Source organism: Meriones unguiculatus, chromosome 18, assembly GCF_030254825.1.
Source record: "Meriones unguiculatus strain TT.TT164.6M chromosome 18, Bangor_MerUng_6.1, whole genome shotgun sequence".
Lineage (NCBI taxonomy): Eukaryota > Metazoa > Chordata > Mammalia > Rodentia > Muridae > Meriones > Meriones unguiculatus.
In genome coordinates, this window is record NC_083365.1 from 12,626,400 (window position 1) to 12,653,406 (window position 27,007).

The 27,007-nt window shown below is 50.7% G+C and overlaps 1 protein-coding gene across 5 annotated transcripts in view; it reads right to left on the reverse strand.

The window, feature by feature from the left end:
* Positions 1-732: 732 nt before the first annotated feature.
* The window catches only part of Sirpa (signal regulatory protein alpha), a 38,121-nt gene continuing 11,846 nt past the window's right edge, over positions 733-27,007 (reverse strand). For 3 of the 5 annotated variants that reach the window (XM_021628941.2, XM_021628935.2, XM_060371842.1), the window contains 7 exons: positions 21,146-21,502; positions 16,948-17,265; positions 16,190-16,531; positions 14,143-14,253; positions 11,331-11,355; positions 4,974-5,025; positions 733-3,036 (listed from right to left, as the gene is read on the reverse strand). In XM_021628941.2, the coding sequence (XP_021484616.1) occupies positions 2,788-3,036; positions 4,974-5,025; positions 11,331-11,355; positions 14,143-14,253; positions 16,190-16,531; positions 16,948-17,265; positions 21,146-21,502 (1,454 nt within the window). In that variant the 3' untranslated portion in view covers positions 733-2,787. The remainder of the gene's footprint in view (positions 3,037-4,973; positions 5,026-11,330; positions 11,356-14,142; positions 14,254-16,189; positions 16,532-16,947; positions 17,266-21,145; positions 21,503-27,007) is intronic. The other 2 variants (XM_021628945.2, XM_060371843.1) reach the window with 2 other exon arrangements.

Genomic DNA, 27,007 nt, shown 5'->3' on the forward strand with positions numbered 1-27,007 from the left:
CGAAGCCTTGTTATTTTTTTTTTTCAGGTGTTTTGTCACAGTGACAAAGAGCTAACATTACAAGGTGGGCCAGAGCCTCCCTTATTCTAGGGGCTGGGTACCTAAGGCGGGGTGGGGAGCCCCTGGTCTGGTTGGGAGAACACCAAGCTACAGGGGGAACTCCTCTTTGGCCTCAGCACTGGTCCTGCCCTGACTTCCTTTGATGATGGACTGCGATGGGTAAGCATAAGCAAAATAAACCCTTTCCTCCCCACGTCCCTTTTGGTCATAGTGCTTCATCACAGCAATAGAAAGCCTAACACAGCGTCGTCAACCTCATTGTTCAGGCAGAGAGAGACAGCCCAAAACTCGGTGCATATCTGCCACATAACACGGGGTGTTCCTTCCTTTAATCCCCAGGGAACCCCGGGAGGGGGCACAGTTAAACCCATTATACGGCCAAGGTCCCCGAGGCAGCAGGTGGGCGGGTGAATTGTCCCAGTCCCACAACACTGAAGAGAAAGGACAAAAGTCTCTGTGCCTAACTATTCAGCACAACCAATGCTGCCATGCTGCCCTCTCAGCCAGGAGAACAGAACCTTTACATCTGTAAAACCGAGAGAGAGGATCAAGTTACACAGAATGTTTTGAAACCTTGGCATAGTCCGGTCCTCACTCCCAGCCCCACAGGACAGGCAACTTGGCAAACTCCTCGGACAGGGCTCCAAAGACAAAGTGCAACACCCAAAGGCATCGTTGTTACCCAGAAATCTTTATTACAAAAATATTTTGCAAGCCAAAAATTTTAAGTTGCAACTATGTACAAAACGGGGCCTGTTTCCTTCTCATCTGGTCTACAGATAAAACTGGAATCCTACTCCTCTCACAGGGCGCTTTTCACCAATTCCTTGCACCAGGGTTCCATACGTAGTTCTGGGGGCCCTCCAGGCTGCCTGGCTAAAGCTAGAGCTATACACCTTCCCTGCCTCGTCCCCCTTCTCCCTCCAAAAAAACTTAAGACAAAATCAGGGTGTCAGTGAGGGACATTCTTTGAACTCGTCTACACACCCATGTGTGCACACACACGTGACTTCTCCAGGCAAAAGAGAAGGGGATCGAGGCTTACAAACTGACCCTTTGGAATTAGAAGACAGCCCAAGAAGGAGACAGGGCCAAAGACAAGTTCTGGTTTGCCGTGCCAGTGCTGCCAACACAGCTTATTGGCTCCGCGAACTCCTGGATGCCATCATGGGAAGTTATCAGGTCACCAACCCTAGAGAGTTGGATCCTTGCTGTGCTCCTGATCCCGTCACTGATTTTGCACTACAGAAACAGGCAGATCGGCTCAGCTTCTTACCTGAACAGCGCGAGCCAGGAATGTCCAGGGATCAGGGACATTAGCGCCTCAACTTACTGAGCGACATGTTAAGACCAGAGAGCCAGGGTTGCAACATCTGCTTGCCGTGGGCCCAGCCAGGACCCAGCATCCAATTTTAAGAGTGGAGGTCAGAGCCTCTGCCCGGACTCCAGTGGCAGAGGGGTGCTATGCTGTCACAGGTATGACCAGGTTCTGTGCCCGTGTTTGAACGCAATGGACTCCTTCTGCACTGATTATCCCCAAAGGGCTGGAGCGCTGGGTACTGGCTGAGCGTCCCTTCTCTCTGCAGGCCTCTGAAGTGCTTGTGAGTGAAGGAGGTTGTCACTGACCTTCTCCCCTCAACATGGCTGACATTAAGTCATCATTGGGTCAGACAAGCCTGCACTTACCACAGTAGCCACGGAGGCACAGGGCCGGCCCATGGCTCTGTAAGAACAGGGCCCCGATCGTCCCAGTGTCACTGAGTGCCTGTAAGTAGCGGCTGAGGGGTCCTCAGAGTTCTGGGAATTGGAAAAAAAATCTGTTTCTGCTGTAAGAAAATCCTTCCAGGACAATAAATTGTTAGACCTCAGACTTCACAAGACCCAACCATTCAACACATGACGAAGAGCCAAGATGCTGCTGCTGTTGTTTTAAGGAAAAAAAAAAAAGAGAGAGAGAGAGAGGAAAAAGAAAAAGAAAAGGAAAAAGGAAAAGGAAAAAAAAATCCAACAACAACTAAACAGCACAAATCAAATTTTCTAACACCTTAGCTTCAAGACTGCACAGTTCACATTTCTCAATAATTTACAGGCGTCCACAGAGTGATGCTGCTGAAGTTAGTGCTAGCTGGAGGAAGCAAGCTGGGACTGGAAAGGCGGTGGGGCCACACTGAACATGCCCAGGGAGTCTCTGCCAGTCTAGGAGAGGAGGGTTCCTTCGCCCCCAGGGCTGGTCAGCCTGGGAGGTGGGGAGGCCAGCACTGTCGGCTGAAAACTTGCTGTCTCCTGACGTAGTTCATCCGCGGATGGGGCAGTTTGATCTAATGGGATTCTTGCCCCAAAACTCAAGTTGGGTAGAAGTGACGAGCTCTTCTCTACACAGAAGACCAGGCTCTGGAGCATCAGGAAGGCAACCTGGGGTCGCCAAGACCAGGATCCAGACCCGTGTGTGATGGGCTGAGGCACAACACTCCTTAGGTTCCAAGCAGCTTTTTCCAGTTCCCCCTCTGGTTCTGCAACACCAGCCTCCAGCGGAAGGGGACATAGCTGCCCTGGAAGTGTTGGAGAGCCAAGGAGGGAAGACAAAGGCCACCCTTACTCCTGGTCCTAGGACCTGTGCCACCTGGCCTTCTGGGGACAGGACTGGCTGGCTGGCTGTCCTCATCATGGCCACTCCATGTGGGACAAGAAAACTTGTGGGATGGGCCCTAGAGCCGACCACAGTCCCATTCACTTCCTCTGGACCTGGACGCTGGCATACTCTGAGAAAGACGGCTCAGGCTTGGGGCCTGGCTGGGACCGGCTAAGGTGGACCATGTCCAGGTCGGCATAGGTGAGGGTATCCTCTGACCTAGGCACTGTGCCTGTCTCAATGCTTGCATATTCTGTGTGGTTGTTGGGCTCGGGGACCCGGGGGGCCGGCTTCTTCTCTTTGGGCAGATTCAGGTCTGCATATGTGATGTCATTGGTATCCTGGATCTAAAAGACACAGAGAGAAAGTCATTCTGGAGCCCCAGCCTGCTCAGCCATCAACCTGCTACAAGTCTTCCTGCTTCCTTCCCAATGGGCTCAGCCTTCATTCAGGCCCTTCTCCTGCCAATGCTATTTTTATGTTCAGCCTTTCTCCTTTCCATCCACCTTCCTTGGCACAGAACCAGAAGGGTCTTCTGAAACACTTCCTCCTTTCTAGGTGGAACCACCTGAAACTCTTTTCTCCCCCTTTCCATGTCTTCTCCTTGGCCTAGACTACCCGTCCTCACTTCTCCTTATAAGAGATCCCAGGGCACCACATTCAGTTCCGCTCTACTCCTGCTCCATCCTAAGATACTTCTTGGTCCTTAATGCTTCTGGCTGGGCCCAGAGCCCCTCTGAGCCCTTCCGCTCACATCTTCCTATCATAACATCTACCACCCAAGATTATGTCTGTTTTGCAACCTTAGTAAGCACGATCCCCCCACGAGATAGGGAACACCTCTTCAGTTACATGTTTATTATACAACTTTTTAACTGGGCATTTGGTGTACTGCAGACAACAAGGCTAGCACAGAGGCCCCGTCCACAGTGATGGGATGGATGGATGAAAAGAGAAATAGATGGGAGGAGAGATGGAGAGATGATGGTATCACACAGTCAGAAGTCATTTCACTCAGGCTTGACTACAACTCCACTCAGGAAGAATCACTGACCCTATTTTATAGATGAAAAGGGTGACCCAGGGAGCAGATGTAAATTCAATAATTTGGGCTAAGTCACTCAGGTGAAAAGAGAAATCAAGCCTGCCGAACCCTAACATTGTGGACCTCCCATACTGTCATGCCTCTGCTTCGAGCCCTGCGGGTACTGCTGCCTGGACAACCATGCTGACTGAACTGGTGTCCCTCCCTGGCAAGGTACACAGGGCTGGCATTGGGGAACCTAAAGCAAAAGTCTGCTGGCTCCACAGGAGAAAAGTGGCCACCTTGCTCTGTGGTCACCTTGCTCTGGAACCCTGCAGTTAGTTGCATATTCAGTAAGTCTTAGAATGTGAACTTCTACAGGCTCCAATTCTCACCCTCACCTTTTCCCCAGGAGATTCCAGAAGGAAGTTCAAAAACAAAATAACAGGGGAAAAGGAGTCTCATTGCCATGACTAGAAATTCTCTTGTATTTGCTAATTACCACTCAGCTCATGCCTAGGGCTGGTAGGGGCTAGGACAGCAAATTAAGGTGTCCAGCCTACAAATGCCACACCTCTCCAAGCCTGTCAGCAGATTATGTCTAAAGTGGTATCAACTGCCTTGGAAATGGCAGGAAAGCTAGTGCTTTCATTCCAGGTTTAGGACAGGGTTTGTCTTGTTAGAGGGCTCTAAGGAACCATGTGTCCCCACAGGTGACACTGTTGGACAGAGACAACAGGGCTTAGGAGTCTGGGAAATAAACTAACAATGCCGCCTATAAAATCTCCTCAGCAATGAGGGGGAGAAGCCACCAGGTGAAGGAAGGTGCCCTTATAATCCAGGTAATCAGTGCCCCAGGGCTCTTCCTCCTCCACAAAGACGAGAGAGGCCAGGGCTGGCAGGGAAGAGCAAGGCCACCAGGAAGTGGGAGTGAGCTGGTGCCGGTGCTGTGGAAGAACTGGCTAGAGCAAGGGCCTAGAAACAGGAATGCGCAACACAAATGAAGGTGCAATCTGACTCCGGCATCATTTACCTGGGACACACTGCTACCGGTACCCCCTGGAGTTGTGCAACCACTAACAGTGAACCAGGGGGGCCCAGACTCTCCTGGCTGGAGCAGAGAAGGATGCAGAGGACTCACGGGTGATTGAGTAATGCACAGATCCTCCCTACCCCCAGAATCTTAATTTAGAACTGGATCTGCAACTCCGGTTGAAGCAAGGAAATCACACCCCAAGTTTCCCAGGAAGGGCAGCTCACCAAAGACTGTACCTGGGTTATTTCCCTGGCATTCTTCTCAGGCTCGTGCAACCTAAAACGGAAAGAGGCGCAGATAAAAATACCCATCTCGAGAGCTTATGCAAATCAATCATAATAGCATTCAGGCCCTACTTCCTACTTGGGTGGAAAAAGGAGGAGCTTATCAAATGTCTGGACCGAGGAGCCAGTCTCACTGAGGGAATTCTAAACAACACATCACGCTTAAAAAAAAAAAAAAAAAAAGCCTCCGTCGTCAGGATCTTTACAATGATAGTGCTGGAAAAGGTTCACGGTGAGGAAGGTGGGCTGAAGAGGCACTTCCGCACACTGCCGTGAGGGGGGCAATCCTTCAGGAAGTAGTGAGCAAATCACGAGCAAGGATAATGCCCCATCCTTTGACCCATAGCTGTACCTTTTGGGGGGACTGAAATATACAAAGGCATGTGCCCTGGACAAGGTAGGAAGAAAGCTTATATCCTAGGACTTTGCCGACGGGCACTAGTTTGTGGAAACTGTGGTGCTGGGGACGGGACCCGGTGCCTTGTTCATGCTCATAAAGTGGCATTTCTGAGTCATGTCCCCAGCCCTAAGAGATTTTTGTTGTTGAGTTACAAATGCTTCCACTAAAATAAGTGAGAGAGAGAGAGCAAATCTCTGCGAGGCAATCTCAATGAAACTGTGTGGAAAACTGAAAGAAAATGCCAGCAGCCATGGTCTTCGGAGTATTTTTGTTTCAGTTTCCCATATTTCCCAAATGTTCCATGTTATAAATATACCTATGTATTGCCGTTAAAAGAAAAGGAAGAAGAGGATAAAAATGCCTTAATACACAACAACAAACGCTGTTCCTGCCCTGATTCTGCAATCGGAGCCCGGGCGTGGCTCACTGGCGGGTCACCGGCAGTGAAGGTGACAAGTGAGCTGCCCGAAACTTAGGGCACTAGAGCATGAATAATGTCAGAATGAGCGATGGGGCTTGGCAGCAGGGCTTCTGATAGAGCTGTCATGACTGCTTGGATCATAAGGTGTCCCACGTGGCCCACGTCCTCTGGGATCCAGAGTGCAACCGATAGGAGATCCTGCTACTCTCTCCCCGGTCACCATCTCCCACCTTCTGCAGTCTCTAGCGCTTGTTTGGTTCATACCCGATCACCATCTTGTTCAGAACTTCCCAACCACCAATCCCCCCGCCCCTCCACTGGTCTGCTGTTCTGCTCCCTTCACCACTCTTATTCCATCCCACGTCTGCCCCCTGACTATGCATGAAGGCTACTGCTGCTTTGCATTTTCTGCTTCAGCAACAGCCTTGGGTGACTTGGTCCTAGTTGTGGTTACTATTGCCGTGATGAAGCAAAGCAACCTGGAGACGAAGGGTTTATTGGGCTCATGTTTCCTCATCCCTGTTATCACTGAAGGCAGTCAAGACAGGAACTCAGACAGGGCAGAAACCTGGAGGCAGGAGCTGGTGCAGAGGCCATGGAGGGGTGCTGCTCATGGCTTGCTCAGCCTGCTTTCTTATAGAACCAAGGACCGCCAGTCCAGGGCCAGCACCACCCACAGCAGGCTGGGCCCTCCCCCATCAATCACTAATTAAGAAAATGCCCCACAGGCTTGCCTACAGACTGATCTTAGACAGGCATTTTCTTAATTGAGGTTCCCTCCTCTCAGATGACTTTAGCTTGGGTCAAATTGACACAAAACTATCCAGGACAAATGTCTTACTATTTTTTTCTCATTGTTATTGTTTTCTCATTCACACACACACACACACACACACACACACACACACACAAATCTTTAAGACTTAGCTATGTGTTTCCTCCGTGGAAGGCTTCACCAACAGTGCTAGGTTGGTGTGGTTGCTTCTCTAGGATGTCCTCTTGCATATCTTGTCTTGCATATGTCTTGCATATCTTCATCTGTTTTCTGTTCCTCCTTGCCACACTACCTTCCTGCTTAGGCTCAGGAACCCAACCTTGAAGCTAGGGCCTGTCAAACAGCTCCAAGGCCTTTGCACAGACATCTGTCCTTTCAGATCTTTGAAATCCTATTTAAACACTTTCCTTTGGAGACAGAAGCTCACTTTGTAGCCTGGGCTGGCCTTGAACTCACAGAGATCCACTCGCCACAGCCTCCCAAGTACTGGGATTAAAAGTGTGCACCACTGTGCTCAGTTGCAATCCTATTTTAAACATTCTTATCTGAACCTTCACAGAACTCCCAAACTCTGTTCTCAGGAGATCATTCCTGTCTTTCAGAGCAGTTTTCAACACTGTAAGCATTTGTCCGTTCTGTTTTAAAATATGGTACCACCATTACTCATCCTGGACCCAGACCAGAGTGGGACATATCCTGTAATTCTTCTCTCTCCTGTATGAGCACAAGGCTAACTGGTCATCTCCAAAGGTTACATCAAATTCTGCTACTTGGTCATCTGTCATGCTGGTCCCAGGTTCTCGGGCTGTGAAAGTTCTTGGTTTCCCTCTCTCTGTTTCTTGCTTCTATAATGTATAAGTGAAAGCCAGGCATGTTGGTTCATCCCCATCATCCTAATACTCTGGAGGCTGAGGCAGGGTTCAAGGTCGAGTTCTGCCTGGGTTTTGAGACTCCCATCCCAAAACAAAACAAACAAAAAAGGAGAAGAGGAGGAGGAGGAAGTGAAGAGGAAGAGGAAGAATAATAATAATTTTTTTTCTTGCCATACAGTGTAGCCCACTTCCACATCCTGACTGGTGAGGTTCCGAGTAGCCTGTTCCCACCCCTGCTCTAGGTTTCCTTCCCTGTGCTCCAGCTAATCTCGTCTCATCAACACTCCTGCCTCAGGGCCTTGGCATTGGCTACTCCTGGCTGGTGTGTTTCTGCCCCTGCCAGCCCCACACAGGAGCTCCGTGTACACTAGCTGTCTTCTCAGTGTTGTCTACTTACACAAACCTTCCCCGACCGTGCCTCATTTTACCTTTTCTCGCTCTTGCTGCACCTTGATTATTAAGCTTCTGGGTTGCATGGCAGGCTGCCTCCCAGGGGATGATGAAACCCTGCACCTAGTCCTGGGCCGGCTCATGGCTTGTAGAACTCCCTCCATAAACACTTCCTGAATGAAAGGTTGTAGTGTTTTCTCACTGGGTTCCCCCCAGTGCCACTCAAGTCTGCCTCTGAGCTGAGCTCAATCCAAACAAATAAATAATTGGGGGTAAGCCCTGGTATTTTGAGAATAAAGGCAGTGACTGTGTCACATTTAAACAATGGCTGTCCAAATGAACCCCGTTGTCCGATAAAAGAGCAGACAGCACTGACGTGTGGGTGGGGATAACAGTGTTCTGCCTGTATGTCAGAAGGCTGGGCCTGTGGCCAGCCAGCAGCCTGCAGGGTCTTCTGCGCTCAAAGGCGTAGGATCCCTGTTAGCATTTCTGAGGTGCTAGGCCGTCCCCTACCCCAGCACCACTGTTTTTCAGAAAGTATTTGATCCCATGCTGGGCCAGAGCCACTGCTGCCCAGGAAACCACCATTAAGGCTTGCTACCCACCATCACTTTAGTCTAGAGACATGAAAGAAGCTAGTGATTTAGCTCCCTGGGTAGGCTAACACTGGAATGATATAAAAGGACAGAAAATGTCCTGCTTCTCTGGAGGAAGAAACAGGTGGCAGGAGGCAGCAGAGCATCAACGGGGAAATACCAGTGTCAGTACCAGACATCCCACGCAGACCCTGGGCAGCTCAGCATCACACTGATTCCTCAGATCCTGGCCGCCTCAACCACCGGACGGGGAGGCAGGGGCCCCCAATGGGTGGCATGAAGTCTGAATCACAGGCTCAGGTTCGGTTTGGGTTTGAACAGCCCCCCTCCGCCCCCAGGACTTTCAGCCACACTCAAGTCTGGGAACCACTGTCCTTCGACAAGGCTAGGAAGAGAACCTCATGATCACCAGTGGGATAATGCAAGTACAGGGACAGATGGGCCGTGGGACACAGTAAGCGCTCACTAAACAGGAGCTGTGACTGCTGCTGTCATTCTCATAACTGTCACTTTTTCTTCCAGAATGACATTATCTAACAAAGTAAGACAAGCAAAAAAAAACAATAGAAAAAAACCAAAAAACTGGACAGCGACCCCTCCTGTGGGAAAGGAGTTTCAGGGGCTCAGAGCACACAGGCGCTGCAATGGTGAGGGATGACAGTTATTCAGTCATTCTTTCATTCAACAAGCCTTTATGAAAACGTATCCCACCACAGGAATGGCACCAAGTGCAGTAGCTGCTGGCTGTGAGCAGGAGGGACACAGTCCCTGTGCTGAAGGGATTTGGTCAGGAAAATGCAGATAGCCCCAGAGCCACTTTGGATGTACCAGGCTGTCTGTGCAGAACACCAGAGGCCGACAGGAGGCCTCCTGACCCGAGAGGGAGGAGTGGCATCACTGAGGAAGATTCGGAGGGGACCAGGTGAAAGGAAGATGCCAACGTTAGCTACTACGGAGCACAACTCCCGAGGTACCGTTTGTAGAACAGGGTCAGAGGCTGAAAGGATGGACAGGGTCAGCTCAGGAAGCTGCCTGGGGAGACCAAAACAGGAAGCAAGGCTTATCCCAAGGGCACTGTGCACGCTCATATTGGGCAGCCAGGGGCAGATGATGCTCCCCAGAGCCCCCGGAGGGGGCTGAGGTGCTCCTGCTGTGCGCAACCACAACTCCCATTACTGATGGTCCTTCAACCAGGACAGACTCCTCAGCGTCCCCAAAGGTGAGTTGTCCTGGACCCTACATCCAGTTTACCAGGAAGTCCTCTTGGCTCTATCTTTTAAAATACAACTAGAATCCAACGACTTCTTAGCCCATGTTCCCCCTGGCCCAAATCTTAATCTTATCTGCTTAGGCCACTCCGGTCATTTCATCACTAGGCTTTCTGCTTCAACCTCACCCGTCGCCTAGCTTCTACACGGAGAAGGCGGTACTTGTAAAACAAAAGCTAGGTCACATCTCTCCATGGAACCACTAGAGTCCTTCTAGAGTCCCAAGGTCTACCACTGGCCTCCACTCCGAGGCCTCAGTTCAATTCCGACTTCCAGAAGGAAGAAAGAGAGAGAGATGGAGACAGACAGAGACACGGAGAGGAAGAGACAGGCAGACAGACAGACACACACACACAGAATGAATGACGGAATGATCCGCACAGCTCATGGGATGAGACTACCCCACCTGAACCAACACAAAGCCATTTACGGTTTTATGTATCACACTGGCTCACTCACAGGACAGACAGCGTGCCGTCCTCCTCTGCGGGGGAGGACCAGGGCCCAGGAAAGCCTTTCTCCAAAAAAGGCTGAAGCTCATGTGCTGCGTGGCCCTCCTCATTTCTTGCCCTCCTGGGCCCAATCAGTCGGACCGCCCCACCCCAGGCTTGGTTCTACCTGTTCTCTTGTATAAGCATGCTAAGCCTGCGCCAGGACCCCGAGCTTCAGGTCCCTGCTCACACGTCTCTCCAGAGGCTGTGGCTTCCTCTGCCGTGCCCACCCATCCCTTCTGCGTCAGGGCCACCACACTCTGGATGGCTGTGTTACCACATTCACTTCCTGCAGCCCCCGCCAGGACTGAGCCTGGGCTGCACCCTGGCTTCTAGAACAGAGCTCAGCACCAAGCTGTCCTGTGAAGTCACCACCCGAGCTCCCGAGCACCCTGTGACCTCAGAAGGACTTTACTCAGCACCCTGGCAGGGTCTCAGGCTACATCCTCCTGAGGTGCTTGGCAGAGGAAGGAGGGGAATGTGGCTTAGGCCTGGGAAGATGAGTCCAGTGGAGTGTACAGGAGGACTTCACGAGCACACACGGCGTAAGGAGGGAGGCTACCATCACTCTCACGGGGGACTAGGCAAAGGCCTCGAGCTACCAAAGCCAGTGTGCCCTGAAACCTATTCCTTTAAGGCAATAAATTAAAAATAGGCCTGATAAGCAGGGTACAAGAGAAAAGGGAATTCGGGCAGATGTGAGTGAGGGTTGGTGATTTACTGTATTTTGGGGGTCTGTCAGACAACTAAGTAAAAGGGGGATCCGGGTAGATGGCTTAGTGAAATGAGTGAAGTGCCTGTTACCCATGAAGACCAAGTTCAGACCTCCAGAATCCACATAGAGCCAGGTGTGGCAGCTCACATCTGTCTATAATCCCGCGATCCTCAGGGAAGGTGGCAGGCCAAGACAGAAACAACAGGCTCAGTCTCAAACAAGGACCTCGGCAAGGACCAGGCTATTTACTGACACTCAAATGCATGCTGTGGCAAACACATGTCCACATTCACACACACAAACACGTGCACATACACAGAAGTTTTAAAAAGGGACTATGATAGTGTCCTGTCCCACAGACGCACTTACCTTGTGGAGGAAGTTGACCCCTTGGCTGGAAGAGAAGAAGAAAAAGTGGTTATTTAACCAGAAACACTTTGCTGGGTAACTTTCCTTGAGCCAAGGTTTGCCTCCAGGGATGTGGAGAGAATTAGCCTAGGGAAGGCCTAATGCCAAGCCAATAGGTGGGCCACCATCACCCACCATCCTCAGGGGAGAAGCCACAGGGCTAGGCTGGGCTGCTGTGTTCCCCTTCAGCCTCAGAAGGCCCAGGTGCCCTCTTATTCCTCGCTGGGCCTCCTCCCCATTCAAGCACATAATTTTGCTGGGCCCCCCACTAGGTCCCATACCCCTGGAGAGTAGATTCAAACAGGAATTTGAGTTGAGGAGCATGTGTCAACCCCAGGCCTGGCCCCCCAAATAACCTGCTGTGTGAGCCTCTCTTTAACTCACAGGGCTAGCCATGACGTCCATTAGCTGCCCATCCCCACTTTCCAAGAAAGCAACTGTCTGTTTAGTGCTTTTAGGTCTGTGATGTAGGAAGGGCATCCCACAGATTATCTCTGGGGGATTATGTTAGATCTGCAGCAGTTTGATTCCCATTTTGTTATCAAATCATAATTGAAAAGCAACATATGCACTGACACAGGCCCAGCGCTGTAGTCTGAACAGGCCACCCAAGGACAAGGAGCTCAGGCAGCCGGGTGGGGCAGGCTGGGGCTTCCCAGGGTCTGCAGGCGAGCAGGCGCAGAGGGAGGCTACAGCCAGCATGCCACATCCGAATGGGGGCCCTGGACCCACGTACTGTGGGCAGACAGCTCTGGCAGTTTAGGGACAGAGTCTTCTCATTTTAAACCAGACAACAGATACCTTCCCAGATTCTTATCAGCTGGCATATGACATGGGTCCTTCACCCTGAATGTAGCCATGATGGGGGGAGAAGGGGTAGCTTTTCTGGGTAGAGAAGGAAGGAGGGGTGGTGTGATGTGTAGAGGAGATTCTAATGTGCTCTTTGTCTTTGAGTTCTGGCCACACGGTTCTGAACAAGTCACCTCATCTGTAAAATGGGTCAGCGAGACTCCCAACGTCTGCGGTGAGAACTGTATTATTACATGCATTGGGAGTACTATGGGCCAAGCTGAGCACATTCTGGCTGTCACTGTTGCTTGAGCCTGTGTTTGAGAGCTGGGCTCCGCACACGATCACCACTCAGGGCCTGGTGTTCTCCTATGTCCCCAGCCCTGCAGGCCACTATTGCTCCTCTGATCTCTTAGGCATTGAGGCTGACCCACATGACAATGAGCTCCTGTGAGGAGCTTGCTTGCGCCCAGTGTGGGCCCCTGAAAGGATAGCTGGGACTTCACCGATGTCTCAAGCATGTCCCTGGCCCAATGAAGTACGTAACAGGGACATGCTTTCCTGATTGGAGCAGGGGTCCCTCCTGTTTGTTCCTCTCAAGGCACTCTGGGAACAGTCAGGCAAAACAACAAACAAACAAACAAACAACACACATACAAAATAAACCAAGGACTCGGGCCCTCACACAGAACTTGAGGTTTGACTACTGCTTCAAAGGTGAGTCCAGATGGGACAGAAAGCATGAGACAAGAAACAGAGGGGTGCCAAAGGGATGGGAGACTTGAGGGCCGCACTGTCCCTCCTAAGCCAGACACTCAGCTACACGATGGCAGCCTGCGAGAGTGTTTGCTTTCAGGCTGTGGTTCACGAGGGTCACCACTGGCATTTCTTAACTGCAAAGAGAACAGAATATAACCAAAAGGAAACATAAGGATTTCAAATTTATATATAAAGGGGTGCGCTGAGTTGAGGTATAAAATGTTATATCTATTGCTTTCAGTAAAAAAACAAATGAACAAAACCCAGCATTATGGAAAACCAGCATCGAGCATTTATTCCAGCACCGTGGGGATGTGAGCTGGGAGGCCCCGGCATGCGGTAGGCCCTGCTCTTTCACAGCAGCGCACTCAGGCCTCATAACTTCTCTTCAGACCAGTGCCCCTAATTAGCTGTGTGACCTCAAACGAGTCAGATGACGGGCTCATCCCCTGCCAGTTTCCTCCAATGCTGCTGTGGCCAAACACAATACTAAACCAGCCTCAGAAGTGGGGAGGGGAACTGGTGGAGGCTGCAATGGTGAGTGTGAAACAGGAGCCTGGAGCCTGTTTGCCTGACTCCAAGGTCAGAGGCTCTGCACAGCCATAACCACACACATGTGCACACAAGGGAGACGTGGCCTGGCCTGGAACTCATACCTCCCCCGGTGGAGTTTAAGGTCATGAACCTTGCTGCTGTGAGGGGGCTATCCTGGGAGGGGCCTATGGAAGCAGCTGGAGGACCCTGGCTGTAGGAGCTGCTTTTGTTCAGCATGTGTGTGCCGGGCACTTTCCTAATATCTTACGTGGAAACTCTGCCAGCTCTTCCGCTGGCGTTCCCTTGGCGGTGGTTGGGAGCACTAACTGGGAGCCTGTTAATATGAAACCTGGATACGTATAAGGGATGTGGAAGGCTGCAGGCAGCTCGGGCATTTCCTCTCTAAGGCTGGCAGGAAGAGTCCCTGAGACTCGGAAGCTCCCTCTTGCCACCCGGGCAGCACCGTATTTCCCGTAGCCACGAAGACATGAGACCAGGGGCAGTGATGGTCCTTTTGCAGCCAGGAGGAAAGAAGGCTGAGGAGTGACCCTCTTAGATTCTAGGGTGGTAAAGCTGTTCCATCAACCCCAGGCCTGCCCTCTCAGCTTCCTGTCACCGGAGTCACAATGTTTAAGGACCCAGGGGCCATCCTGGGAGGACAGCCCTGAGAGAAAGCAGAGCTCCCACCTACCTTTCTTCTGTTTGATCCGCAGCAAGTAGAGGGCTGCCATCAGCAGGACCACTAGCAAAGCACACACCACACCCACACCGATGAAGATGCTCTGGTTGGAAGAAGCATTATCTGAGGACCACAAGGAAGAAGGGCTTCGTGAACGTAACTCAGAGACAGAAAAAAAAAAAGAAAGCCTGCTGCCCCTCTCCTGAGAGCCATCCTTAGTGGTGGAGCCAGCCTGGGCGGTTATAGGTCCCATCCTTGTCCTCTGGGAAAGCCGAGGGCACATCCATCCGTGATATGTCTCCGTTCCCCAGCCAGGTCAGCTGGAGACGTCTAGGTTTGCCTACCTACCCGTTCAGGTCACTCTCCAGCCGCGCAAAACACAGGCTGCTGGCAGCCACACAGAAAGCAGCTGCAGGACACAGGCAGAAGCCATATTCCCAACCCTGAGGACTGGAAAACCATCCCTTCTCATCTGCCGTGACTGCGGGACGCTGGTGGAGGGGCTGGGGAAGGTGGTGAGCGTGAAGGACCTTCTGCTTGCATGGGCCTGGCGAAGCACCCAGGGCTTCACACTCTCTGTGCCCAGAACCTAACCCACAGTGCGCATGTTTGTGGCGGTGGTCGGGGAGTGGGCTGCAGGCCCCCCTGGACTGGCAGTTCACAACCTGTGGGTTGAGACCCCTCGGGAGAGTGAATGACCCTTTCACTGGGCTCACCTAAGACCATCGGAAAACACAGACATTTACATTATGATCCATAAAGTAGCAACATTGCAGTTGCGAAGAAGCGACAAAAACGATTTTATGACTGGGGGGTCACCGCGTCCTATTAAAGTCACAGCATTAGGAAAGCTGAGCTCAACTGTCTAAGACCACACAGCACAGCGGTGTCAAGAGCATGGCTTCATGACAGAAATGTGAACTCCTTAAGTTCTCCAACTAGTCCTCACCCGCATCGGAGGAGCCATGTCCGCTGCTGGGTTCCTGTTATCGCGGCCAGTACTAATCTCTACCTCATTCAGCAGCACGGAGGGTGACCTGCCCAACCTTACACCGTCTCCCTACCGAGTTCTGTGTGCTCTAAAGGTAGTGCTGGGTAAGACAGTCATGGTCCTTACCAAGGAGAGGCAACCCCTATCCACATGTCCACAAGCAAGCAGAGGCTCAGAGAGAGGCACCGACTCATCCAGGATCACACAGCAAGCCAGTGATAGAGCCACCGTGGACATGAGCCTTCCCTACCTGCACGTCCTAGGCATCCTATGAGAATCAGGCATGGGTAAAATCAAAGGACCATAACACGGCCTGAAGGGTTCCTGGGGCGTCCCCGAAGGAGGAGCAGAAAGATGGCTTCTGTTCTCCTCCCTTCGGAGGCTCTGCTACGTACAGAGCATCCGCTGTGGTGCTGACAAACAAACAATGGGGCAGTGCTAAAAAGCCACTGCCACACAGCCACTTTGAGAAAAAAGAGCTCCTGATCGACAGCACACCAGAGGGGCTGCGTGACTCCGCCGACATGCTGACTGTCGCAGGACCGCGGAGCATGGCAGCTGTCCTCGACACACAGACCTTGCTCTAGAAACAGTCAGGGGAAGACTGTCCCATGGAGATAGCCATTGGGCGACAGAATGAATGAGGATGCTCTTTGCAGTACTGGCTGTCCTTGAGCCAAACCACCGGCATCTATGGGAGGGTAGAGGAGGCACAAGCAAAGACACGGTAAGGAGCAGGGGCCAGGAAGAGTGAGGAGTGGGTCAGAGCCACGGGGACAAAACAATTGTTAGGTGAGGAGAGCAGGAGGTAGGGTGCAAGCAAAGGCCGACTCTTGCCCTTCCCTCTCCTCTGGTACACCGTGTGAACAGAGCCATCATCGGGATAGGAAGCCAACCCTCGTCAGTGCTGGCTGTAGGGGTATGAGAGCTGAGAAGAAGCGTGTAAAGACAGCCCACTTGAAAACCGGGCTTATGTTTATAGGCTTCTAGGCTGTTCTATGATAAGCATTATATATATTAACATTAAAAAAAAAGCCAGTCAGTGGGAGTGGAGGCCTCACCACTCACCGGGGGTGGTTTCCGGTTCTTTGGGCTTGTTCAGGTGGGAAGAGAAGGTCAGGGTGTGGTTCTTGGTGAGCGCTGGCTGCCCGTCATGCTCCACCTGGCAAGTGAACGCCACGTTCTCTCTGTGGGCGGATCTGTTCACCAGGAGCACGCTTGTCCAGTTACAGGTCCCATCCTTGTTCACCGAACAGTTATGGGGTGTTTCCACTCGTGTCACGTTTCCATTCTCCAGCCAGGTCAGGTTGAGGTTCCTGGGGTAGAAGTTCTGCACTTGGCAGGTGATATTCACCTGGTTCTGGCTCCCTGCCAGCGCGGACTCTTGAGTGACCTCCAAGGTGGGTGAAACTGAAATAGTACAGGCAAAAGCTCTAACCATGAGTTGCACTGTGATCCCGAGGAAGGGCCGCAGAGCTGAGTCTCTCCCACCACAGAGCAAACACAGGACTTCTAGGCATGCACCAGAGACCCAAACACTACGGGTCGGAATAAGAATGGAACCACTAAGCACGGCGCCCAGAACACAGTAGGTGCCTTATCTAGGGACTGGTGTGGCGATGAATGATGTCAATGCATGCAGCTTCTGGCATGGAGGGAATGCAGTAATTACAGCAAAAGAATGAAAACTACCAGGCAAGGGGGCGTGGCTCCCACTAGGTGCCCAACAGTAGTTGCTGTTGGTAAAATAAAGGCAACTACTCACATGGGGCTAGTCAAAGGGTAATGGTTGCTGTGCCCTTGGGCTAGGAGTCAAGGACATCTACCTCGGATGAAGTCAGACAAGTTGGCAATCCCACGAAGAGGGCTTCCTTTCAAAGTCTCATGGGCCACCTCACAGATGACCTGAGAATGGACATCCCCACGGCTCAGTTTCACCTTGGCTGTGCTGGAGATGTTGTAGGAGACATTCTCTCCCTCGGGAGTCACAGTGGCCTTCACGTTGGGCAGTTTGTTGCCATCTTTGAACCACTTCAGGCTGATATTCCGGGGAGAAAAGCCATAAGATTTGCAGGTGAAGTCCACAGTCTGCTCAGGTGTGGCCCTGGCTGCCGGGCCGGAGACCACCGGTGGAGAAGGTTTGGCTAAAGGAGCATGTATAGACAAGAGATATGATTGTGGTGGCCAAGCAAAGGGGCCGTGGGGTCAGCACCCGGCCCTGTTATCATCAGCATTACTGTGGCACTAGGGGTTGGCTCCGGGGCTTTACGCATATTAAGTACACGCTCTGCTACTAAACTGTATCTCCAGCCTGGCGACACTATTCACCAGTCTTCCTCCCCATAAAGTTGGAGTGGCCATGTCCTTAGCCTTCTGTCCGAGGAGGATGCAAAGGTTTCATGAAACAGGAGAGTCAGACAGTAAGGCAAGGCCAGGAATTCCAGGCCTAAGGTTTTTAGGGATTTCCAAGATTGCTGACTTATCTCATTCTTGGCTTTAACTACTCCCAACCGCATTCCTGGAAACTTTGCCAGCCTAGAGAAAGTATTTGCAGAAGCAAACACAGGAGGCAAAAGGCACTGTGAGGAACAGGAGTTGGAACCCATGGCTGCTCTGAGAGGCGAGCACCTCCCGGAGCCATACCTGTGAAATGGATGGCAACGCTTCTCCTTTCTGGATGCAGTGAGGACGAAATGAGGCCCTACAGACTGCCTGCTTTGAATGACAACCACACACAGAGGCTTCGCAAACATGAAGAAACATGGATCTGTCCTTGACCCAGATTTGTATAAAAAACTTAAATTTTTGAATGTCTCTGCATGTGAGTGGGTTCCTTTAAGGCCAGAGAGGGCATTAGATGCCCTGGAACTGGAGTCACAGGAGGTTGTGAGCCACCTGACGTGGGTGCTGGGAACTGAACTAGGGTCCTTGCTAAGTGCAATACAAGCTCTTCATCCACTGAGCCAATCTCCAGCCCTCGACATCATTCTTATATTCTCCCTGTAAGAACTTAGGGATTCACTACATGGGTTTTCTTCTCTTTCTCCACATCCTAGTGGGGCTAACCCATGCCAAGTCTCAAATTTGAAAGGAAGAGGCTAAAGGGATGGGTTGTTTGTTTGTTCTTTGAGTCTGGAGAGCTTCTATTTAGGGCTGGAAACAAAGATCACTTCTATGTTAAGACAATCAAAGATAGTTCTTGATTTATGGTTAATCACTGAAGAGACAGACAGCGAACAGTCCCACCAAGCCAGCAGACACACTTCTGGTCCTGAAGGGACACATGGGTGACTAGGAGGTAGACCCTGTCCCTCGGGGGTTAATCCAAAGTGCTCATTATCACACAGCATCACTTCCAGACAGCAAACACCACCCGTTTTCCATCTGCCAACACGTAAGGTGCCCCCTAATATCCACCTAAAACATTGAGGGCACAGAAAAGAGGGTGTCACTTGAAGTCAAGTCATTGAGACGCCAGAGTTTTAAGATTCTGAAGTGGTGAAGAGCCATCCTCCTGGTCCTGGGAACTCCCTGTGCTTAAATCTAGCCCAACTGCCAATGTAAAATATTGTTGGAAAAGCTGCATCTGTACCGAATAGTAACAGACTTTTTCTCGTCACTATTCCCTAAACAACGCCCAGAACAACTATTTACATAGCATTTGCATCATATTAAGTATTATAAGAAATCCAGAGATGATTTAAAATAGATGGCAGGATGTGTGTAGGTTACACGCAAATCTCCCCCATCTTGGATGAGGGCCTTGAACGCTCTTGGATTTGGGTAGCCCACGGGTACCAAGGAACAACTGAAGTCACCAGCTACTGAGTTCTTGGGAGCCTGACACTGGCTGCTCCCAGTGTGCTCACCAGCCCCTGAAGGGGGAATCCAGGGTGAACTCCTTCTGTAGGAGAAGGCTCAGAGGAGAGTGGGACTAGCCAAAAGCACATAATGGGTGGGACTCATCTTCCACTGACATGATTACTTTAGTGCTTAAAAGATCTTCCAAGCATCTACCTGTGTTTCCTCTGCACAAAGTGGACAAAAACATCACCCTGGGAAGGTGACATAAATGTGACTTCTGGCTTACAGTAGGTGCCTAATAAATAACACCTATAGCTACTAACTTAGCTCTGAGACTACACATTTCTTCTCTGGCAGCCAGAAGGCACAATAAGGCCACCACACTGTGGGCTCTCTCATCTTTGATAGCAATCCCCTTCAGGGCCTGAGTTAGGCCAGCAGCTCTGAAACTCCAATGGGGTGTATCTCCCAGATAAGCCATTGCAAAAACCTGGAGCACTGAGGGAGGATCTGTGATATTTGGGGTCATCGAGGCAAGGAGGGTCTGTGCTAAAGATGGAGAATTTCTTTTCAGACACAGATGTCTACAGGCCAGGAAGGTACCATTCCTGGCAGGATCCAAGCTGGGCTGTCAAAGCTGTGTGGGGTGTACCTGCAGGCTTTCGAGGCCCCTGGAGAGGTTTCCTGCTCATCACTGGGACCCCAGACAGGGCATGCTATTTTAAAGAGTTTCTGAGTAACTAGCTTCATGGGGGACCTTTCCCAAGGGAAAAATAAAAAGTCGTGGCTTTTCTTCTGTGGTTTCAGGATCTGCACCTCAGCCTGGCTGTGGTTAGACACCAGATACAAGCTGCACAGATGGGTCTGCAGGTAGGAGCACTTGCTGAGCAAGTGTGAGAACCTGAGTTAGAATCCATGTAGAAAGCCTAACCCCAGTGCTGTGGGAGAGGTGAGGAGACAGAAGGACCAGCCTAGCTCCATGATCAGTAAGAGAGCCTGTCTCAAACAGAAAGTAAAGCAACAGATCACTAAACATTCTCCTCTGTCCCCTGCTCACACACAGGCAGATGTCTCACACGCACACACACTCACACACGCACACTCAGAAACTTCAGCAGAATTTCTACGGCAGATATGAGACTTGTGGTGCTCTTCAGTCTCATGGATGAGTTATACAAGCAGACAGATTGGAAAGCCACCCAACTCACCAACCCAACCAACACTTGAGGCCCGGGAAGGGAGAGTGACCCATCGGAGGTCACATGGACACAGCTCAGCACAGCTCCCACTGGTGGGATACTTTCTCCAAGTCAGAAGCTGTTCCAAGTGTTTGATACAATGTCACTGCTTCAGTCCTGAGCACATACTCTGTGGCCACCGAGGCTGCTATGTGCAGGGTTTGTTCCAAGACACAGGCAAGGAAGTGGCTTATCTCCCACGTGGTTCTAGACACTGTGCTCCCTGTCCTCCTGGCCACTGTACTTGTCATACTCAGTAATGACCTAGACTCCCATCTAGGGCTTTGCTAACATCAAGGTGCTCCCAGACCCCAGAATGGAGCCATTACTGTGATCATTCACACAAACAGTAACTAGGACCTCACAGAAGCCAAACCTTGCTCCAAATAGCAAGGTCTTGGGCAATTCCTCGTGGCTTCCTAATGGGCTATTCAGTGTCCTAACACACCCTGGAAAGGTGGGTACTCACAGCTCTGGCGGGAGGAGAAAATGCTAAGATGAAGATGTGGCAGAAGGCCACTTGTTTGCTATAGTGGCCTAGGCAAGTGATACACTAACTGGGAACTTTGGTGTCTCTGCCACATCAGGACAAGCTGCCTGCTCTGTCACTGTGCAGAGGTGGCGAGGAGACTTGGGTGCAACATGGAGGGGAAACTGGCATTGTCCACAGAAATTAAAATGAACACACCTATGTGACACAGTAGGCCTCCTGCAGCGGGCATCTCTGTCCTATACACGTGGGATGAGCCACCCAGTGTGGAAGAACTGAGTTATCTACCAACAGAAGACTACAATAAACTGTGGTCTCAGCCCTCCTTGAGCAAACAACAGGCCTTGGCTTCCCTGATCTGTCGAAGGTTAGATCAGATCATGAGCCCGATCTCCCATTGCACCTGCTGGGAGACACGCTCATAGGATAGGAGTGTTATTCTCTGACCTGATGGTACACCTCAGGGGGTGAAGAAGGCACCTGCTTGCTTACCGAGCACGTAGACCACCGTTCCTCCTCCAGACTGAAGTTCCTTGCCCAACTCTGAGGTGTCTTTCTGGAACTTCACACAGTAGTAGGTACCCGCGTCTGCTGGGGTGACGTTACTGATACGGATGGAAAAGTCCAAGTTGTTTCTCTTAGTAGCATCTGAAACATTCGTAACTCGAGGAACGCGGTCTCCTAAGAAACTGAAGAATATGCTCCGGTTTTGCCCTGTTCCTCTGAGCCACTTAATGGGTCCCACAGGCAACAGGGAGGTCACAGTGCAGTTCAGAGTGACGTTGTCCCCAGCAGCAACAGACACTGACTTATCGGGCTGAATCACCTTCAGTTCCCTCTGTGTGGCTCCTGGAAAGAAAGAGGCAGCCAAGACTCAGCATAAGGGATCCCGCAAGCTCAAGTTTATCAATGATTTTCACTGACTGAGCACACACAGCAGTACTGAGTTCAGCACACCGCAAGTGTTATCGTGTTTAGCCCCTCTGTGGGCCTGTGGCTCAAGACTGTAGGGAGAAAATTAAGGCACGGGGTGCTAAGTCACATAGCTGCAGCAGAGTGTCCAAGCCCTTTGTGAGAGTGTCATGTCTGATATGGGCTCTGGGATTCAAATCTGAATATATTGGTTAGAATGGGAGCCCAGATTCCTCACAGAGGGAACAAACTCAGAAGAGATGCAGAAGTAGGAGACCCCAATATGTGTGGTACTTTTCAAAGAGGTAGAAAGTATTGGAAAGGGAGTCCTGAGCAGAGCACCCGCTCTCAGCAGTCTGGTGGGTAGGAGAGCTGAAGACTGCAGCCCTAGGTATGGTTCAGTAGCCTATGGCTCATCTCTTGGAGTCATCAATATGTCAACAGAGAAGGCCCAGGTGCTCACCCACTGCCAAGTGATACAGGGATGTGCCCGCTGCTAAGTGATGCAGGGAGGTGATTGTGGCTTCAGCTTGGTTGGGCTTTTCTGTGGTCCCTGGCCTTCCTTTCTTCAGCTGTAAAATGTTTAGCATGAGCCCATCTTGATGCACTTCTGATAGGAACAAACAAGCTGAGGCTGGTGAGTAAGTTAAAGAGCAGCATCTAGGGGCTGAGGGCTGAGGACTCAGTGGATAAAGTCCTTGCCGTCCAAGCACAGTGGCCTAACTACCTTGCTGAATGATGGTTTGCTGAATGGACGTGGAACATTGAGCATTTGGACACACAGACATTAGAGACTCAGTGAGTGGTCCAGAGAGGGGGATAGGATAAGGACAGGAGAGGGAGGATGGCAACAGCAAGGGTGGCAGACTGGAGCAGTGAGTCGGGTGATGGCGGTCCCAGCTGGACCCTCCACCGGCTTCTAATGTGACCCTGTAGGACTGTAGCAGAATCCTTGGGCAGACCCTCTTGCGTTGGCTGGGTAAAAGAGACACTGTGTGTTTGCCCACCAGCCCATGGCCGGGTATTGCTGCACTGGCTGGCAGGGAGAGAGAGCCTAAGGCAAGACAGACCCACAGATCAGCTCTTCCCTCACTGCAGGCACCCAGAGCCTGTCATCAGTGGCTCGCTGTCCTGCCTCATCCTCTTTCCCTACCAGGGCCCCATGGCTGAGGTGAGCAGAGTCCCCAAGTACCAGCCTCTTTCCCTACCAGGGCCCCATGGCTGAGGTGAGCAGAGTCCCCAAGTACCAGCCCAGGCACAGCCTGATTCTCACACTACAGGGGAAGAAATGAGATCTGTAGAACTGGAGGGCTCAGCCAGCATCCTCCAGCCTAGAAGGGGTGGGGCTGGTGGCCAGGCAGGTGACAGAAACAAGGAGGGAACAGGCTTGAAGGGACAAGAAGCCTCTCAAGGGCTTCAGTGACGTCAGCAGCTACCACCAATAGCAGAGAGCCATGAGCTTTGCCGTGGGCGTCCAGTTAGCCATGGGAGACCGGTTGAACTGGAACCACCACGTGTAAGAAGCACAGGCCTGGGCAAGGACAGGGCCCCTTCGCCAGCTCGGTATTCCTAAATGGACTCCCATTCAATCAGGGGTGAGCAAGGAACCGGTATCTACCCACTGGTTTGTCATGAAGATTGCTCTAGAGCTGTATATAAGCACCTGCTGTATACCTGCTGGCTAAATTCTAGTTCTAAACCTTATCACCACACTGCTGTGTTCTTTATATATCTGAGTTGCTGTCAACTGTTATTTTTTTCCCACCATCAGGACGGCAGATCCACTAGGCACAGTTTCTTGACGTCCGCCTGGTATACACTGTGTCCTCAACAGAAATATGCCCGAGAGGCAAGTAGATCTCTGCGGCCTCCAGCCCCGCTAAGAAGACCCTGTCCCCAAACCACGTCTAAGCTGGAGGAACACACTGACGAACCGAGAAAGAAGGGGTTTTATTGGCTGCTCCATGACCCTGGCAAAACCCCGAGCCTCTTCCTTCATCTGTTCGGTAGCGCTAACATTGGCTACCCAGGAGCTGGCGCTCCGTTATTATCCTCAACGGTGCACAGAACTGTGAGTCAGCAGCTGATGAGGGAGCTGCGTTCACGGGGAACTTGGGAGTCGGGCGCTGACAAGTTGGAGCAGGGCTATTCTTGTGGTGCAGCCAGAGGCCTGTAATCACACCCGGGGCAGGTGTGATTAAAATCTGGGCTGGGGAGGGACGGCTCCTCCTCTTAACCCCCATCCTTTTTTTGTCAGCTCCTCTGGAGATTTCGACCAACCGCAAGCAGATTTAGGCAGCTTAATTAATTAGCTAGTTTTTCTAAAGCGTTTGAAGAATTTTAAAAGTGTGATGTGAGTGCCAAACATTATTTTAATCTCTGTGTGTATTTTCCAACTGGGTTTTTTTTTTTTTAATTTATTTGTTTGTTTGTTTGTTTCTTTTCTTTTTGCTTGCTTACTTGCTTTTTTATTTTTACTTACTTTTTTTTTGCTCTGCAGGTTCTGTTCTGGGAACTGAGCTTGTTAAAAATCACTCGTGTGGGCCAGGCCCAGGGTCATCACACTGGCATTACCAATGAAACCATTTTCGGCACTCCTTGGCCCTCCTGGCAGAGAGCACAGCCATTCTGGGGCCTAAACTAGACAGGATCCATGCAGGTGTTTTCACACACTGCATGTTTTTTGGGGGGATGGCGCAGTTCTGCAGGGTGGGCCAAGCACCGCAAAAGCCACTCACCAACGTGTTCCTTGAGGACCCAATTCCTTGAGGACCCAGTCACAGACACAGGCGGGTCTCCCCCATACAGACTTGAAAATGTGTGGAAACAACCCAAAGGGCAAATGACGGGGATGAGGAAGTGGATGATCCCTTATCCCATAGGTTAATTATAGGCAAACTGTGATAACATGAACACTTTTCATGGCACAATTTAAACTAACATGGCGGCTATGCAAAAACAAGAAACAAACAGACCTATTGAAAAGCATTTAAAAGAAACTTTTCGTTTGTCTAAAAACTAAGCAATATCTGTGCTACAGATGGCTCAGAGTTTGAGTAGGTATTGATCCTTCAGACGTCCTGGATTTGGTTCCCAGCACCCACATGGAAGCTCACAATCACCTGTAACCTCAGGAAGATAGAATGTCTCCTTCTGGGACCTGTACTCACACACACATACATATACTCTTCCCTTATACACACATAATTTAAAATAGAATATATCTTTTAAAAAGCCTCAGTGATGGCTCACACCTTTAAGCCTGGCACTCAGCAGACAGGGGCAGAAGCTACCGGATCTCTGTGAGTTCAAGGCCAGGCTGGTCTACAAAGTGAGTCCAGGATAGCCAGGGCTACACAAAGAAACCCTGTTTCAAACAAAAAAGCCTCACAAAGATAAGCCTATCAAAAATATCTGCAGTCAACATGTTGATGTTCTGTAGTTAAATAAGTAAATAAAAACAAATTCACACCTTCTGATAACTAAGGTTATGTGCAAAGACTCTGCACCCATCACTTAGGCATCCTTAGAACAATGGGCACTTCCCGGTATCACATCCAAAGAAAGAGAGTATCGAATCCCACTGTAAAGCCATCTGAGGACTAAATCCACGGTCCTGAAAGACTGTACAGAATCCCAACAAAGCATGCTGACCGTCAGGGTTATTGAGTAACATCTGGTTTCATCTCAAACCTTGAGTTTCAAGAGGGAAAAGGTATTAAAAAAAAAAAAATTAAGGGTTTTTTATCGGGAGCTGTAGACACAGTGATAATGGGTTGAATTGTCTAAAGGAAGTTTATTAGAGATTCCTCGTGGGTGGCGATTTCTGTGGGGTTTGCTTCCGTTAGTACTGCCTGTTTGCCACTCCTGTGAAACTGGAGTCTAAGGAGTCTGTATTTTCAGTGTGACTGTGGCTCTGTAAAGTCCATAAACACACCCAAGATGCTATCCAAAGTATACAGCTGTCTGTGGACTATGGATCTGTGACTGATAAAGTTGCCTTTCTTTTTTAATTTCTACCTTGGATAGTTTCAGATTTTCTAGGTTGGGTGAACAGTAAGGATCACATACAGCTGTTTGAGGGCCTCTGTGAAAGAGCACTTGCCTGGCAAGCCTGAGGCCCAGAGCATTTACCTAGCATCCGTGAGGCCCAGCGCCGGCCCACAATCCCAGAAGGATGCATACGGTGTCTCATTGTGTTTAAAGAGAACCATACATGTAACATGCATGCCCCGCATGTGTCTGCTGCTTGAACGAACGCTCTTAGGCGACTCAGGCCATTATCACTGTGTCCTGGCTCTTGATAATTGTGCCTCTGACAGAGCATCTGCTCAGTACACATCTGCTGATGTGCTGAGCAGCCACATGTCTAGAGAAAGGGGCCTGGATCAGTAAAATCAGCACCTCCCTGTGCTAGGGCTCCACGTGGGGGTGAGGCAGGGTGGAAACCACTTTCTCATCACTGTACAGTAACTACAACGTTGAATATATTAGTCTTTCTTTCTGTGGCTAACGTAATGCTTTGGGGAAAGATACAAACAATGAGCCCATGAGTGAGGGGAGGGCTAACTACCCTGAATGTTTGCTGCTGTGGAAGGCAGGGATGAAGCACGGGCTCCCTGTGGACCGAGGGCCACATGGCTATGTCTGTGGCACACTAGTTATGAAGTAAGATTTTGAAGGAGTCACAAATGTGACTACATTCAGAAGGAACTCCAACCCTACAGTCAAACAGCTCCTGCTAGCTACTCTAATTACATCCTCTGCTCCCATCCCACTCCCAGTGACCATGTCCCATCACTGGCATCCTTTTCTCCTACTGGCCAAAGTGTCAACTGCCTAACCAGTGTGCTGAATGCTGCCGCCCTCTGTGGTAAGGTGGGACTGAGCTGATGAGGGGCTTAGAAAGCCTATTTCACTTTTAAACACAGCAATATTCACGTGTAGCTTTGAAGATGAAGAAAAATGAAAATGATTTTATAAGAAGTGAAAGAAAAAGAGGCTGTAGTCTTTCTATTGAGAAAACCAAATCAACTTAGAAAAGAAGCTGAGGAGACAGGTGGGACCTAGTGACCCAGGGCGCGAGTTCTCCCAAAGCCTCATCCCTGGGAGAAACCATAGCAACAGCCGAGAACTCCACATCTCAAGAAACCCAACACCCCTAACCCTCAGCCCAGCAGCAGGACACCCCCTTCCTCAGTGCCCAGATTGTCACCTGCGCCCTAGCACTCTGAAGTGGTTCATCTTCACTGCCAACCAGACTACATTTAGAACCGACGAAGAGTTGGAAGGCAGACCTCCAGATGTGAGGACGTTTCCACAGGAAATCACCGAGGACCAAGACTAATCCTGGAAGCACTACCCCCTGGGCTAGGAACTCCAAAGGAACGACGGGGGAAGGACAGCGGCCGTCGGGGGCCAGCATTCCTTAGTTGTCTGTCT